The sequence below is a fragment of the Cryptomeria japonica genome, chromosome 6 (assembly GCF_030272615.1).
Source record: "Cryptomeria japonica chromosome 6, Sugi_1.0, whole genome shotgun sequence".
NCBI lineage: Eukaryota > Viridiplantae > Streptophyta > Pinopsida > Cupressales > Cupressaceae > Cryptomeria > Cryptomeria japonica.
The window spans coordinates 249,569,355-249,587,492 of record NC_081410.1 but is presented as its reverse complement, the minus strand read 5'-3'; the positions used below and the strand labels follow the sequence as shown (position 1 = coordinate 249,587,492).

The window sequence follows — 18,138 nt, the reverse complement described above, 5'->3', positions numbered from 1 at the left end:
CCTGGTCCCTTGGTGAGGGACAGGAGCGATTTTTGCTTTTACTCCATGGTCCTTGTCTTTTGAATCGCCAAATCAACTTGCAAGGTAGGCAATGATCATCCTTGTTTGTTCTACGCATGCCAATCTTGTCCTTTGCAAAGCAAACTTGATTTTTGGAGATTTTCGCCCTGGTCCCTGACTGAGGGACAGGAGCGAACTTTACATTTTAGTCAAAATTTGCCGAGCCTTGGGGTCAATTCCTTGTTTATCATCTTCGAAAGGCACTCCTTACTTTGCACAATTCTTGCCTTGGCGTGATTCTGGAGGGAGATGTTTGATTTCATAGAAATCGCTCTGGTCCTTGACTGAAGGACAGGAGCGAACTTGCATTTGTGGCACAAAATTGTTGATTTTTGACGTTAACTCCTTGTTCATCATCTTCCTAAAGACATTTGGGATCCCGCATGATCTTGCCTTGACGTAGTTTTTGAAGGGAACGGTTGACTTTATTGAAATCGCTTTGGTCCTTGACTGAAGGACATGAGGGCCACTTTGTTCTTTGTGCGAACCCTTGATCATATCGACTTCCAATTGCCTTCAAAGCGAAAAACGTTGTTTCTTATTCCTTCTTGAGTCTTGCAAACGATAGTAGTACTCCAAAATTAGGCACACTTGAAAAGTTCACTCTGGTCCCTTGGAGAGGGACAGGAGCGCCTTAGGCAATTTGAGCAAGTTTTGTGGTCCTTTGCAACTTCGTTCCTCTTAGAGACATCCCAAACATCATTTTGACTCTGTATCTTGGCTTGGACTCGACCAAATTCGGAAGGAAATGCTAGATAATGCATATTTCGCCCTGGTCCCTTGGAGAGGGACAGGAGCGAACTTTCATTTGTAAGCTCATTTGTGTTTTGCCAACCTTCAAGATTATCTTCAACGGATTGGTTGGGTCGCCTTTCCTTCATCTCAAACTTGAAATTCGCTTTTCCTTGGTCCAAAACTTGTCCTTTGAGAAAATCGCTCTGGTCCCTTGGAGAGGGACAGGAGCTATCTTTAAAATTCGCCTTGGTCCTTGACAGAGGGACAGGAGCGAACTTGACTTCTTGGGTAGATTTTCTCTTTCGGGGTCCATTCAAGTTATATTCAATAGGCAAAACGTACCTTCCTTGATCTCTTCCAAATCGCGAAATCATTTAATCTTGCAAGAAATAAGGCAAACTTGGTGTTCAAGCTCCGGTCCTTTAGTGAGGGACAGGAGCGATTTTGTCATTTTAGCATATTTCCTTGCTTGCAAATTACTTCAAATTATATTCGATAAACAAAACGTGCCCTCCTTGATCTCTTCTAGTCAAAAAATTGTCTTGGCCCTGCAAGGACAGTGCAACTTCGAGAAACAAGCTCTGGTCCTTCAGTGAGGGACAGGAGCGATTTTTGTCCTTGAGGTCAAAACTCAACTTTTCATTGCAAACGACTAAGTCTTGGTGCTCCACCATGTTGATTTCATCCCTTATTGTCCACCATGTTGATTTCATCCCTTATTGCGTCCTTGACACTTCAATTTGATCAAGTAAGGCCAAAAATGCCCTAAGTAAGCTATTTCGCCCTGGTCCCTGGGAGAGGGACACGAGCGATTTGGCCTTAAACTTAAAAATTTGCCATTTTGAGTCTCAAAAAATCTTCAAAACCTTCAATTTATGCTCGATTGCATCTCCTGGCGACCCTGCACAAGACAAATGAAACAAGTCAATAACCAAGATGCATAAAATACCAATTTCACCCTGGTCCTTGACTGAAGGACAGGAGTGATTTTACCTCCATAGGCCAAAATATCAAGAATTTAGGCTTTCAGTCACTTCACAAGGCATAATTAGATCATCTCCAAGGCCAGGGGTCAATTATCAAACTTTCCAAAATTTGGTCAAAATTCACTAGGACAAAATTGCACAATTCCATCACTAACACTTAGGCAAAATTTGAACTTGCTTTCAAAATCCTGACTGGACCTAGACAAACACACCTGACATCTTGACAGACTCGTCCTATTTCAAAATTGCAATCCATGCGAGAATGCTCAATAAACTTTCAAAATTTGACTGGACTTCGGCTTGAAAATATCAAAAAAGGAAACCCTAAGGCTTAGCCCTAGTCCAGATGACCCACTCACTTACCCAAAACCCTAAAAGCAGAGAGAAAAACAGGCAAAACCGAGCAAAAAAGAGGGGGTCCCCATTTCAATGGGGCGATGTGTGAAATGGTCACAACAGGTTGTTAGGTATAAAAAATAAAAGTTATCTTATACTGATTCATTTCCTCCCCACCTCAGTAGAACCTTGTGCTTGTCAAATTTGTATACCTTATAGAACCTATTTAGGCACTAGATCTCAAGAGGGTCATACAAAGATCCAAGGATTACATGAGTAAGGCCAGTTGTAAATTGTGTGCTTGGGGGATCAGATTTTGAACGATCTGGTAATCATACTTAGAAGGATTTACATCTTCATATTCTTGATATCTCGCAGAATCAATAGGAATTTCCTTGGATTATCCTTTAAAGATGATAGCAGGTGATAATGTAAAGCAAGTGTAGGCATACCAGGGATTTAGAAGAGTTGGATTCATATGGTTAGAGATAAATTTATATGGACTCACCCTTATCCTCCTGCTTTTGTTCTAATCATTAGTGTAAAGTTATTTACTGCTAAAATTATGTTATCATCATGCTTTAGTGGCTCGTCATTGGAGAGAATTTTCAGTAGTTTTAACTTCTAGCAAATAAGGGTCTTACATGGATGGGACCTACTGGAAAATAATTTCTTCCCAAATTGAGTGGACTCAATTCAAATCTTAATTTTTTTTAAAATAATTTTTGGATGTAGAAGCTATCATTTCTTTTTAGGTTTAACTTTCTAACTTCCATGCACCCTTACACAAAAATGGCTCATTGTGTATTGTCCAGAGTTTGAAATCTCTTCTTCCTTTATTTTCACAATGCATATATCTGATTCAAGGCTCCGTAGTTCGTCCTATGCTATTTGATTTTAAATATTCTGCAATGGATGTGTTTATATGTTTTCCCGTACCATATCATAATATGTTTGGTAAAAGCATTGAGGTTTAATCGATGTTATGATTGTTATTGGAAAGTGAATTTTTTTAATATTTATAAATGCCTGGGAAAACACTCAACAGCATTGCTTAAGTAAATCTTTTGTTTAAGTCTCTAACAGAGAATGTGAAAGGATATCTTTGGGGTGCTTGGACGAAGCACGGAAATCATTTGGCACAGATGAAGATATTCTTTTGGTAACTTACCAGCTTTGTTAGTTTCCTTTTTTTGTTAGATTGCTCATCTATTTTGTTTCTATAGTCAGTATAGAAATCATAATGATGGTTGATAACACCAATTCATTTTTTCAACTTTAATTTTTATTAATAATATAGTGGCACACCAGATATGTTTGGAAACCCTTTTTATTGATCTATATGTTGCTTGGTGCTAAAAATTGTGAGCGTTAGAGTGACAAAGTGCATGCTTGTACCCAGAGTTGCATTTTTGTAACTGTTAAATTGTTTGTTCTACTATTAAAAGTGTTATTGTTAGGTTGTTAGAAAGCAGCATATGGATCATAGAACATTGTTGCCTTTTTTTGTTGGATTACTCATCTATTTTGTTTCTGTAATCAGTATAGAAATCATAATTATGGCTGAAAACACCAAATTTATTTATTTAACTTTATTGTTTCATTTATAATATAGTGGCACGCCATCAATATTTGGAAACCCTTTTTACTGATATATGTGTTGATTGGTGCTTACAATTGTGAACATTAGAGTAACAGATCACATGCTTGTAACCAGAATAGCATTTTTGTGTGTCAAATTGTTTGTAATACTTCTAAAAGTGTCATTGTTGGGCTGTTAGTAAATAACTTATGGATCATAGAACATAACTTGTCAAATGGGAATAACAAACCTAATAATTCACTGTTAATTTGCTGTTAAGACATAATTGGATTGCTTAGTATAAGGACTGTTTAAAAAAACTGCTTGACCAAGAAGAAGTACCCATCCCGTGGCTTATAAATGTAGCTAGAAGCAACTTTGTATCAGCATCTAGCAATTCCTAGCTATGTAGCAAATAACAAAATCCATTTAGTATTGACAACTCTTCTTGTTGATGATGTCAAGAAGTTTGCAACCCTGGTTTTTATGCACTTTGTGATTTCTTTCAATTGAACACAATTTTAATTTATTGATTGTATCTTTTAGATTTTGGTTTCACTCAAGGGCTTACCATATTGCTAAGAACTCATTGCTTCCCTAGGCAGGAGACATAGTTACTCAATTTGTTTCTACTATTGTTAGTTGTACTTTTGACACTGATATGCTTTGGTAATTCCTGGACATTGGTATAATTTCTTTCTTTCTTTCATGTAAATAATCTACTTTACCTCCTTTGGAATTCAGAATCTCTGTTGCTTAGAAGGGTGTTGGTAATTGAAAAGGCCCAGTTTACTCTTGATCTTCGTCACAATGTCAGATTACAAGAAGTTGCAAGTTATAAATACAAACCATATACAATATTTATACAACTTTTAACGTCCTTTAGATTAAATTAGCCCATAGGACCTGGCAAAGGTACTTTCGCAATATGCATTCTAATTTTGGTTGTTCTTTGGCTGCAAAGTATGTCATTCATCAGTTTTTTATTGTTATTGCTAATGTTGTTTTCCCCATCTTCCATGTCCTTTAACCCTTCATAATGCACATTTATGAAGTGGCATCCTTGAGATGATGTTGCAACCCTTCTTGTTTTTTTAAGTTCTTATTTCTGCTTGGTCACGAGTGTTTGATTAAGAAGCTTCCTATGACAAGAGGAAGAAAAAGAATACTATGTAGGAAATATAATTGAGTGCATATACTTTTATAAAATCATTCCTATATTTGAGCATGGTGGAAATGAAGCTACCCAGGACACTTTGATTCCTACAAGCTAAAAGGTCAACTAGGTGATACTACTTCTTGCATTATTAAAGGCTGGGCATGTTAAAAATTTCATCATCGACTTCACTAGTATCACAAAGTTTACACATTTGCTTAGCATAAGTTGTTTTAGAGTCAGTTGAATGATCAGTTTCACCATGAAGATTGTTAGCATTAGTCCTTGTTTTAGGAATGCTTTATATGTGTTTTGATCCCACTATGAGAGTAGTTAAAAATTCCAGTGTGCCAACAAAGGGGATCTCATATTCCAAATAAGGGTGCTCACTAGGTCAAGACCTAAAAAAAGCCACTTTAGCTTATTCAGTATCCTTCAATGGCATTAATCATTCATTTTTCTAGTACAAAATCATGATTGAATTATAATATGGAACATTTCATGGATGTGATTATATGATGAATTATATAGAGCTTTCTAAGCGTCAGGCTTACAAAACTCTTAAAGTCTATAGATGTTTTGGTTCAGACTTCATAGTTTAGCAAACAAAACGTTGAACTTAAACCAACCTTGGAAACATTTGTTAGCTACAGGTTGCCCCTAATAAAATTTTGGCGATATCCCTAAATTTTAAATGGACATCTCAAAAAGAAAAATAATATTTCTGATAATAGTAATGAAAAGATTAGTGTACCTTCTTGAAGGATATCTAAGCAAGAATTATTTGAAGCAAAAGAGGGAATAAATATTCAAATTTCTTCTCACATCCTAGTTTGCTAATATATAAATATAATATCTAAGATATCGGAATCTTGGCATAGGGTTAGGGTGCGAGGCCGAGTTCAAGACGGGTTTGGGTCCAAGCCTGGTCCAACCTGGGTGCGTCATGGGTTTGAACTCTTTGTGATAGTTGTTGAAAATTTTGGTGCCTTTCGGTTTCCGTTTTTTATCACTGGAAATCTTTGTGCCCTTTCCTCTTTGCATTTCTGATCTTTGTGCAGGAGTGTAGATTGCAAGTGTAGACGATTCATTTTTGTTTCCATTTGCAATGACATTTTTTCTCTGGCTTTGTTTAGGTATATGGGTTTGCGATGGCATTTTTCTTTGTCTTTGTTTAGGTATACGGGTGTATGTATGTTGTTTGTAACTAGGTCTATATATGGGTTCGGATTGCCTTAAGGCAACATCCGAACCCATTTAGGACTGGGCCCTATCCTAAAGGGTAACGTGACCCAAGTCTAAGCCCAGCCATATACTTCATGCCATCCTAAATACCCACGGCACAATAAATATATTGGCGCCAACAAGGAAGGAGTCCGACTTGAATTAATAAAGGCTAAAGACATATATAAATAAAGATATCTTGCAAAGACATTTCAATCAAGTCAAGCGAATTAGCTCTGCATAAAAGGTGCGAATTTACAAGGAGGGTGCGAACTTGGCCAGACTTGTGCGAAATTGTCCAAGAGGACATAGGCTGTTTTGGTGCAGACTTGAAGAACTTAGAAGTGCAGATCTGTCATACAAAAGGGATCAAATCTGACAAGGAAGCTAAGTATTGTAGTTGTGATTTTAAGGGAGAATATATAATCTGACCTGTGGGTCTTTAATGCTGGGTTTTTCCTCCTTGGAGGTTTTCCCAGGGTATGTGTGTTCGTCACTTGTTTACTTCCTTCATTTCTGAGTTTACTAAATTATGATTTACTAAAATGTTACAAATCTGATTAACAAACTAGGGCATAATTAAAGGACATAAAACTGATTACTGATCTAGGGCACAAAAATTACATGGTATTAGAGCTAAGGTGTCACTAACTTCAGATTTTAGTAAATCATTTGGTGCATATAGCTGCTATTGTTTTCAGATTAAAATGTCAGGTTTGAGGGCTGAAGATAGACTTGATGGAGCCCTTGATTTTGCTGCTTGGAAAGCCCGTATTCTATTGATCCTTGAAGAGAATGATCTGCTGAAATTCGTAGAAGAAGAAGGGCTGTCCCCTCCAGAAGATGCTGAAGAGCTGAAACAGTTCAAGAAAGACTCCCTCAAGGCTAGGAAGATCATAATTGAATCCGTCAAGAATCATCTTGTCACTGTCATATCAAAGTTTGCATCTGCTAGGGAAATGATCAAACACTTGGAAGGGATGTATGAAGTCAACAACCTCAGCAGGGCTCTTGCTCTAAGACAACAGCTTCTTCACATGAAAATGAAAGAAGAAGACTCAATCATAGCCTATTTCATGAAGATCAATGAACTAAAGGACAAGCTAAGTACTCTTGATTGCCAAATCTCGGATAAAGATCTTGTTATGATTGCATTAAATGGTCTACCTAATGAATGGGAACCATTCATTCGTAGCATTGGTGGAAGAGCCGATCGTCCTAACTTTGAGCGTCTTCAATTTGATTGCATCGAAGAGGAATCTCAAATTGAGGTAAGAGGAAAACTCAAGAACTCTCACAAAGATAATCATGTTCTCTTAGCTAAATCTAGGAAAGGTGGACATTGGAAGAAAGAAAAAAGAAGCAAAGATTTTAGATCCTCCTCCTATGATCCAAGGAAGAAGTCAAGAGATTCCTCTCACATCCGTTGCTTCAGATGTGATAAGTATGGTCACTATGCTAGAGATTGTCAGAATGATCCAAAGGAAAGGGAAGCCAATTTAAATGAAGTTGCCGAACAAAGTGAGGATTATCTTCTCATCTCTGCTCTATCCAACAATGTTCCTACGGACAGTAATATGTGGATACTTGACAGTGGTGCCTCCAAACCAAAGTTCCCAGACTCGGACTCGGCTCGGACTCGGCAAGGTCGACTCGACTCGTGACTCGGCTATGACTCGGCAAAATAAAAAAAACCTTGAAATTAAGAGATTTTTAACAATTTAAAACTTGTTTCATGCACCCATTATTGAATAAAGCTCAATTATAATGTGTGCTAGCTTGTAATGCCATGAAAGGCATGTTGGTAGAGTATCTACTTGTTTGGGGCTTCTGTTTAGTATTTTCTTTGGCCAAATTGAAATTTTGGGAGCACCAACATGAGACATCAAGAACATCTTCACTTAGAAATTGTAAGGATTGCATGTGTATGGTAGCATTAAATAGTGTGCTTGTTGAACTTAGGTTTTACCTTGGGACTATAGTTCACCTTGGTCTTTCTTGGACCTCTTAATTTTTAGGCTATATATATGTTGGATGGAAGGGGGAATTGTGAGGCCAGAAGTGTTTGAAAATATGCTCCTCAGAGACATGTCCCTTGCCAAAAATAACCTTGTGCCCCATAGGGGGATTTTTTGGGATGTGGGGACAGGTAGGAAATGTCCCCAACTCACCCCCTTTTTTCAAAATTTTAAGAAACATCCTTGTTGTGAGGTACTCACACATCGCCCCATTGCAAATGAAGACCCCCACTTTTTGCTGTCCAGGGTTAGCTCTTTTAGTTTTGTTGTTGGTTGTTTTAGTGTCTTAGCCTTTGCATTGAAGGGATTGAGTTTCTCAAAGGTCATCAAATCGGGTGGATGTCCTCAAGGTGGAGTGAAGGAGGTTAGGTCAGTTGAGTGATTAGGGGTTATTTAGATCATTCCTAGGGTTTTTGTGTACTATTTGGTCACGCTTCAAGTTGCTAAATCAAACCTTGGTTGAATGTATAGTGTCCTCCTAGGTCGTGTCCCTTACATCAAGGTCAGAGTGAACTTGCCTTAAAAGTCTGGAATGTCATCCTGGTCCTTAAATGGCCTGAAATTTGACTAAGTCTGGAAATTTGAAGGACCCTCCAAAAACTAGATTTTGCATTGTAACTCATGGAGGTCCGAAATCACTCTCAAACATCCTGACAATATATATGGAATATAACTTAAAGTATAAGAAATCTTTCTTATACTTAAATGTTATATTCCATATATGAATCCTGGCGGAGAGACTAACTTGTCAAACAGGTCAAAACATTGACCTGTCGTGGCCGAGTCTTGGAGCTTGGACTCGGCGAGTTATGGTCAAAACTCGCCGAGTCCGAGTCCCGAGTCAGCAAAACTTGCCGAGCTTGGCTCGACTCGCCTGACTCGCGGCGAGTTTGGGAACTTTGCTCCAGACACATCTCAGGTTTTCATGAGCATCTCTCAGATCTGATTGAAAAGGACACCAACCTTCATGTGGTAATCGGTGATGATTCTCGATACTCGGTAAAAGGTTCTGGTACCACCTCTTTAAAACTAGATTCTGGTATTTCCTTACAACTCTGTGATATTCTCTTTTTTCCTGGTATTAAAAGAAATATTATTTCCATTTCTGCCTTAGAAGATAAGGGTTTGCAAATAGCATTTTCTGGAGGGAAAGTACTCGCTTGGTCTAAGAAATCTAATTTCAAAACTGCTCGTGTTATTGGAAATAGATGTGATAGTTTATATAAGCTTGCAACTAATCCAATTCAAGCTCTCTTTCATGAGACCCTTGAATCATGCGAGCTATGGCATAGAAGACTTGAACATCTACACTTTCAAGCCCTTCCCACTCTCGGTAAAATGGTTAAAGGTATGCCTAAACTTAGTTTATCTCATGATGATGCTTGTAAAGGTTGTGCAATGGGTAAGAATGTAAAGAATCCTTTTCATAAAAGCGATAGTAGGGCTAAAGAAAAGTTAGAACTTATTCATTCAAATTTATGTGGTCCTATGTCTGTAGCATCTCCTAGTGGTTTCCTGTATTATGTTATCTTCATAGATGATTTCTCTAGAAAAACATGGATCTACTTTCTTAAATCTAAAGAGTTTGAAGAAGTCCTAAACAGATTTAAAGAATTCAAAGCCTTAGTTGAAAATACTACAGGAAATCAAATTAAATGTTTAAGGTCTGACAATGGAGGTGAATACACCTTAGGTAGTTTCTATGACTTTTGTGTTAGAGCAGGAATTAAGAGGGAGTTTTGTGTTCCCTACAATCCTCAGCAAAATGGAGTTGCTGAAAGAAAGAACAGGACCATTGTTGAAGCTGCAAGAGCCATGATCCATGATCAAGACTTGCAACCTTTTCTATGGGCGGAAGCATCCAAAACTGCAATTTATATTCAGAATAGATGTCCTCATCGTACCCTAAAGGATGTGACTCCTGAAGAAGCCTTTACAGGAATCAAACCTGACATCAGCCACCTAAGGATATTCGGGAGCCCGGTGTATGTTCATGTGCCTAAAGAAAAACGAACCAAGTTGGATCCTTCTGGAAAGAAAGGCATCTTAGTGGGATACAACGAATCTTCCAAAGCCTTCAGGATCTACATTTCAGGTCAAAGGTATGTTGAGGTAAGTAGAGATGTAACTTTTGAAGAAGATATTGCTTTCAAAAGATCTAAAGGTTCATTATCTAACAATAATGATATGGTGATTGAAAATCAAGATTCAATAGTTGATGCTAACCCTGAGATACAGGAGGAGCCTACTGACCTTCTGGATTAGGAAGTTCAGAATGACCCAATAGAACCCATGAACTCTACCGATATACCTCAGGATATTGTGGTCTGCAAGAAGAGACCACTTTGGGTTAGAAACACGATCCAAGATGCTGAAGGATTTGTTGCTCCCAGAGGAACCTTTAGAGATAGCAAGAGATTCCAAAATCACGCCAACTACATTTCTGTGATGTGTAATATCATTGAGTCTGAACCTCACAATGTTGAAGAAGCCATGTCCCATCATGCTTGGAAATTAGCCATGGATGAAGAGTATGGGTCTATCATCAAGAATGATGTCTGGGACATTGTACCCAGACCCAAAGGTAAGTCTGTTGTTTCCTCTAAATGGTTGTTTAAAATTAAGCATAATGTTGATTGTAGTATTGAAAAATACAAAGCTAGGTTTGTAGCTCGTAGTTTTTCTCAAAAGGAAGGAATAGATTATGAAGAAACTTTTGCTCCTGTTGCTAGATATACTTCTATTAGATCTATGATAGCTATTGCTGCAGCCAAAGGTTGGGAGCTGCATCAAATGGAGGTTAAGACAACCTTCCTCAATGGTGTTATTGAGGAGGAAGTCTATATTGAGCAACCAGAAGGTTGTGTAATCCATAAAAGAGATTCTCACGTTTGCAGGTTGAAGAAAGCCTTATATGGGCTCAAACAGGCTCCTCGGGCTTGGTATGAAAGAATTGATAAGTAATTACTAAGCTTAGGGTTTCGTAAGAATGATGTTGATGCTAACATTTACCTAAAGGTTTATAACAAAGTTACCCCGAGTTTCCAGGACAGGGACGGCAGGGGACGGCGGGACGGGTTTCCGGGACGGCAAATTTTTTTGCCAAATTTGCGGACGGCAGGGAACGGCAAAGGGGACGGCTATATAAAATATAGGAAAAATTTAAAATATATAGGAAAATTTCAAAATTCTAAATGTTCATATGAAAACATGGATAAAGCATGCATATATACATTATATATTCATATGAAAACATGGATATAGTGTGTGTATGATACTATGAAAAGTTGAAAACATTTTAGGATGTAAATTCTGAACATACAACATTGTTAATACTCAATAGACAATATCAATATAGAATTATGCATTCATAAATCAGAATTTCAGTTCATTCACATTGTCAATATGCATATCATAATAGATATTAAACTTTAAAGAAATAACATACAAAATGTCAAAATGCCCAAAGGCTACACTGCTGCCATATAGTTGCATTGTCAATTACAATATGAAAATCAAAATAGTACTCAGTAAAACAGAAACTAAATACAAAAAAGCAAAGTATAATAACAATTTGAATAAATAAAAGGCCAATATTAGAAAAAAATTTTAAAAAATTGAAAATTTCAATTTTTTAATATTTTTTAAAGGCCTTAAATATGGGGGACGTCTGGGCGTCCCAGGGACGGATTGAGGACATCCCAGCCGTCCCCGAGACGTACGGACGTCCCCTAGAACTAGGGCAGGCGTCCCCCCGTTTCGGGGACGTCCCCTCAAAAAGCAGGCCATTTTGGGGTCGGGGGGAAACGTCCCCTGGCCGTCCCCAAGTCCCTGAAACGTCCCCGGGACGGGGACGGGGGTTTTCAGGTCGGGGACGCGTCCCCGGGTAACTCTGGTTTATAATGATGATATGCTTATTTTGGTTTTGTATGTGGATGATTTATTTCTCATCGGTGAAAATAAATTAATTATAAGATGTAAGAAAGAATTAGCCTCATAATTTGAAATGAAGGATTTAGGTCTAATGCATTACTTCCTAGGGTTAGAAGTATGGCAAAAATCCAATGAAATTTTTCTAAGTCAAGGAAAATATACTATTGATATCTTGAAAAGATTTAGAATGATGGATTGTAAACCCATGCATACTCCTATGGAATCTAACTTAAAGAAGTTAAGTGTTTCAGCAGCTAACTCTGATTTTGCAAATCCATCTGAGTACAGGCAACTGATTGGATCATTGATGTATTTAGTCAATACAAGGCCAGATATCTGTTATGTTGTGAATGCCCTCAGTCAGTTCATGAGCTTGCCTAAATTTGTTCACTTGGTGGCTGCCAAGCACATCCTGGAAGGCCAAGATACCTAGCGGCTGCCAAGCACATCCTAAGATACCTACGTGGCACTATTGGTTATGGGCTGAAGTATTCACTTAACACTTCAATCTTCCTGGAAGGCTATTCAGATTCAGATTGGGCAGGAAGTTTCAAGGACAGGAAAAGTACTTTGGGTATCTGCTTCAACTTGGGTTTTGTAGTGATCTCTTGGGCATGTAGAAAGCAATCTTCCGTAGCATTGAGCACCGCAGAAGCTGAGTACATTGCAGCATCTGTTGCATCCAGAGAAGCAGTGTGGCTTCGCAAACTCCTCGTTGGATTTATTGGTCAAACTAGTGGTCCTACCACCATTCATTGTGATAATCAAAGCTGTATAAAGATGTCAGTAAATCTTGTATTCCATGACCGGTCCAAACATGTGAAAACGCATTATCACTACATTCGGGATATGGTGCAAATAGGCGCCATTCACCTAAAGTACATTAGCACGGATGAACAGGTTGCGGACATCCTTACCAAACCTTTATCCAGAGTGAAGTTTGAGTACTTTAGAGACAGACTTGGAGTTGTGGAAAACGAAACCCTGATTGAGAGGGAGCTCCAACCTCAGTGACTCTATCTGCAGCACTTTAATCATTCTTTGCTTGTGTGCAAGAATGAATTGTGTCCAATCTATGCTTGTGTGCTAGATGGATAATTGTAATTATGTAAAGACCCACTTGTGTATTACACTTTCTATGCTTGTGTGCTAGGTGGAAGATGTAATTCTATGCTTGTGTGCTAGATGGAATTCTAAAGGTTCAGATTATGTATTCTCTTCTTCCCTAGTTAAGAGGGAGTGTTATTTGTAACTAGGTCTATATATGGGTTCGGATTGCCTTAAGGCACCATCTGAACCCATTTAGGATTGGGCCCTATCCTAAAGGGTAATGTGACCCAAGTCTAAGCCCAGCCCTATACTTCACGCCATCCTAAATACCCACGCCACAATAAATATATTGGTGCCAACAAGGAAGGAGGCCGACTTGAATTAATAAAGGCTAAAGACATATATAAATAAAGATATCTTGCAAAGACATTTCAATCAAGTCAAGCGAATTAGCTCTGCATAAAAGGTGCGAATTTACAAGGAGGGTGCGAACTTGGCAGGACTTGTGTGAAATTGTCCAAGAGGATATAGGCTGTTTTGGTGCAGACTTGAAGAACTTAGAAGTGCAGATCTGTCATACAAAAGGGATCAGATCTGACAAGGAAGCTAAGTATTGTAGTTGTGATTTTAAGGGAGAATATATAATCTGACCTGTGGGTCTTTAATGCTGGGTTTTTCCTCCTTGGAGGTTTTCCTAGGGTATGTGTGTTTGTCACTTGTTTACTTCCTTCATTTCTGAGTTTACTAAATTATGATTTACTAAATGTTACAAATCTGATTAACAAACTAGGGCATAATTAAAGGACATAAAACTGATTACTGATCTAGGGCACAAAAATTACAATGTAGACTATACTAAAATAGGTATTTTATTTTTTTATTAATTTTAATTTTTTTAAAATTCATACATATAATATTATAATATATCTATATATGTACAGACGTACCCGACCCATACCCAAGGAAAAAAAGATTTTGCCGTACTCTCGAATCTGTCCTTGTACCCATACCCATATCTGTGCCTGAAGCGGTAGCTTAGTATAAGATCAAATTTATATTTAATGTTTCATGTCAAGAAGCATATTTTACACCCCACACTAACTTGGATTTGTGAGGGGGGTGTGTGGATGCATGGGAGCATTGAAGGTTGACATTCTTATATATATTTTAGTCATAAGAAAAACATAACTTTTTAAGGCAGCGCATTCTAGCCTCAACATGTATCAGATATGTGCCAAGAGTTATCCAAAATACTCACTGTGGTAATCCCACCTTAACAAATGTCTAAGAAAACAGATATTGCCACTGAGTCTTTTGGATCTCTCAACACATTAGATCCATGATAATAAGATGAGTTTGTTCTAGCTAATACTTACTAGTGTCCTAATTGTTGTCTACAAATTTCTACCAATCAAAGCACCTTATCTTGTATTGTAAATCATACATAGTATTATATCTAGTTCTACAATGTAAATCTCTAATCCATCTGTTCTATACATTTTGTTTATAATGTGGAACTTTCTATTGTCCATCTGTTGAACTCTTCTCCTTGGCTAAAATTCATCATTTATTAGGAAATTGCAACTATATAAACCTTTGGAAAACTTGACTAAATCATGATCAGTGCAGAAATATCAATCCTCAGTAGATAATATCTTAACTGTACCAAGGAAACCCACCATAGCCAATGGACTTGATAGCCTGACTACAAGGGAATTGTTATGGGTTTTATATTCGTGTGAAAGATGAGCCAATCATGAAAAAACAGTTCTAAATGCTATCCAACTACATGCAACAACAAACAGAAAATCCTCATGGAAACACCTTAACACAAAAACAATTAGCAGGACACAATAGGACAACTAAAGGATTACAACTCTGATCTTAAATCTACAAGAATGAAATCATCTGAACTCCAGCTAGAATAAGTAACCGCCAGGCCTTTCCCTTCTAATATTTTTTGGCTTGAAAAGGAGCACAATTCCTGCCACATTGTTCCTACAGGATTTTTAAGGGCATAGATCAATGAGAGAATAGAGACAAAATTATGCAGAATGAAATGAAGAAATTCTCTTCTGGTTTACATTACCTGGAAGATGATATATCCATGCACAAACAAGTGCATGCAGATCACCTACCAGTCACATGTGATGGACTATTTCAAATAGAGCTGATGCAATGTATTAAAATTTAGAATATTACAAACTATTACATGTCAATAGACAACATAGAAGTCAAAGAGAGAATAGAGACAAAAATGTGCAGAATGAAATTAAGAAATTCTACTCTGATTTGCATTAACTGGAAGATGGTGTATCTATGCACAAACAAGGGCATGCAGATCACCTACTAATCACATGTGATGAACTGTTTCAAATACTTAAGAGCTAATGCGATGCTTAAAATATTACAAACTATTACATGCCAATATGCAACATAGAAACGGTAATTTTACAAGGTCTATTCAGCATACTATTCAACATATAATAATGATGATAAAACATGGACTTAAAAATCCCTAAAACAAAATTGAAGGCATCTTTATCAATTCTTTCCCACAAAAAAAGTTGAATTCTAACATATATTATAGGTGAAAAAGTAGTCCCTATAAGGCTTTAACTTATGTTATGAGATCCACAATGACTAATGAGGAAGCTTATATTTCTCAGAAACAAGATGTGGTGTTTTAAAAGCATGTTGAGTGGTGCATATCAAGGTGGAGAAGACTATATGGTAGCTTTAGTCTTAGAGAGCTTTCTCTGAAGGCTGCAGTGCCACCCTGTATGTCATCCATTTCTTCATACTCCCATACATCATACACTATTAAATTCCATTTTGGTACTATGTTGGCTTTCCTTTGGGTTTTGATTGCCACTGTCAGAACTCCACCCCTTGGATGTTCTCATCTCTATGCTTTGTTTCAATCCTTCGATTTTCACATCATATTTATCAATAACTATTTCCCATATAAGATGACTTGTAGATTTACTATTGCTTGAGAAGAAATACATCTCATGTACAATCACATCTCTACTAATCACAGTCGTATTTGTAGAGACACCAAGTAATCTGGATTCTGTATGCCTCTGACTGCTCACTATAGCCAATGAACGTAAACCATTTACACCTATTTTGCCTAGGAATTAGTGCAAAATCAACACAACCGAAAATACACAAGAAACATAACAATGGATGCCTTTGTGATATTCTACAATGCCTCACGAGGCCTCCAGTTAAGGATGTAAACAATTGTGTTCACAACTTTCCCCAAGCACTGATATGGCACTTTCCAGCTCTGCATCATGCTTATCAGTTATCACCATATCCATTACTATCCTAGTATTCCACAGCTCTATTTTGTTGTGGAGTGTATGGAGTAGTATACTATCAATGTATACCATTCTCTTGCAAAATTCTTTGAAGTGATTGGAGGCAAACTCCTCTCCATTTTCTGTTTTATTGACTTGATAGGTCCATCTACTTGCTTTTCAACCATGACTCTGAATGCATAAAAATGAGAGAAACATTCAGAGTCCACATTCACACTTCTTTTTAAAGAATTAAACTCACATCTTTCTAGAAAAAGTCACTAAATTTCAGCAAGAAAAACATGGCTTTAGACATAGTGGGTGTTTCCTTTGGACCACATAAATCAGCATAAATTAGGTCCAAGGCTACTTTGCTCTTTCATGCTTCATTGATATCAAATGGGCATTAACCTTATTCTCTCATTTGGCATTCTATACACACATCTTGACAGTCCCGTATGGATGGAATCCCATTCATCATATTAGACTTTCTTAGTACAGACAAATGTTGACAATTCAAGTGCTCATGGCAATCATGCCAAAGTATGATGCTAGTGCATGCGGCTCTTGAACAATTGGGATCAACAAGCTTGTACAATTGCTTCGTGCCAATACCAACCATAATTAATTTGTCGTAGTGGAGACTTTTTACCATACATTTGGTGAGTTGAAAGTTGATAGAAAGAGTAGGCATCACCAATAGAAAGCTCTTGTTCATGTCAGGAACATATTGAGCATTCTTGAATGTATAGACAACATTGTTTAATGAGATGTGGACATCATCACACCCTTTCACAAAATGAGTCCACTGATCTCCTAAATTGACATATTCACTTCTATTTTTAGCCTCTGTAAAAGATGCACCAGTCATTGTGGAATGTAGTGTTTGGATGTTCTTGAATCAAAGTACTAGGATGTTGACTTCATGGATTGTTTGTGTGATCTGACAAATGTGATTCCATCTTTCACCTTTAACTCATAATGTTTTGCTTCTCACTTACGTTGTGCATTGGATAAGAGTTCAACATAATCTAGCCCATATTTTGCAAACTCTGCAACTACTCTCCGAGATTTCGAGTACTCCCTATTTTTTTTCTGGGTGAATTTTTTACGAGTTTAACTCTTGAGTTTTTATGAACGCAAGAAAAACATAGGTAAAAATGCCAATGTGAGTAAAACGCTAGTCAAAATGCATTTTTCACACATTGTTTTGCTATAAAACCATGCTTTTCTCTTTCAAGACGTCAATTTTTAATTGAATACATTTTGTAATTAAATTTTGCAAAACAAATATGTTGCCGAGTTTTTGCTGAGCTTTTTGCCGAGTACTCTCCGAGTCTAAGTTTGCGAACTATGGTCTAGCCCTTATTGTGCATATCCTTTTGTGACAAGCCTATCTTTTGTCTTATCAAAAGGACCACGTGGTTTACAATTGATCTTACACATCCGTTTGCAACTCATCCATCTGCAACTAATGGTCTTCTTCCCTTGAGGTAAATTAAACAATACCAACTCGTATTCTACATCAAGGCCTGAAATCGGACCTTCATGGCATCCTCTAGTTCAGGTTGTCCCTTGGCCTCATCATACGTGCAAGGTTAAAATATATGCAAGACAATAGAGATAAAAGAAAAAATCACTTGCTCACCAGCCTGCACAAGTTTTCTTGATTGCATAGGCTAGCCTTCCATTGATTTGTCATTTCATCTTCTTGAGCATCCTTCACCATGGTATAATATACCACTTTGTT

At 37.5% G+C, this 18,138-nt stretch overlaps 1 protein-coding gene across 4 annotated transcripts in view; it reads left to right on the top strand.

Annotated features, from left to right (window-relative positions):
• The window catches only part of LOC131037289 (guanylyl cyclase 1), a 244,855-nt gene that overhangs the window by 202,100 nt on the left and 24,617 nt on the right, over positions 1-18,138 (top strand). For all 4 annotated transcript variants that reach the window (XM_057969391.2, XM_057969374.2, XM_057969368.2 and 1 more), the window contains one exon: positions 3,204-3,279. In XM_057969391.2, the coding sequence (XP_057825374.1) occupies positions 3,204-3,279 (76 nt within the window). The remainder of the gene's footprint in view (positions 1-3,203; positions 3,280-18,138) is intronic.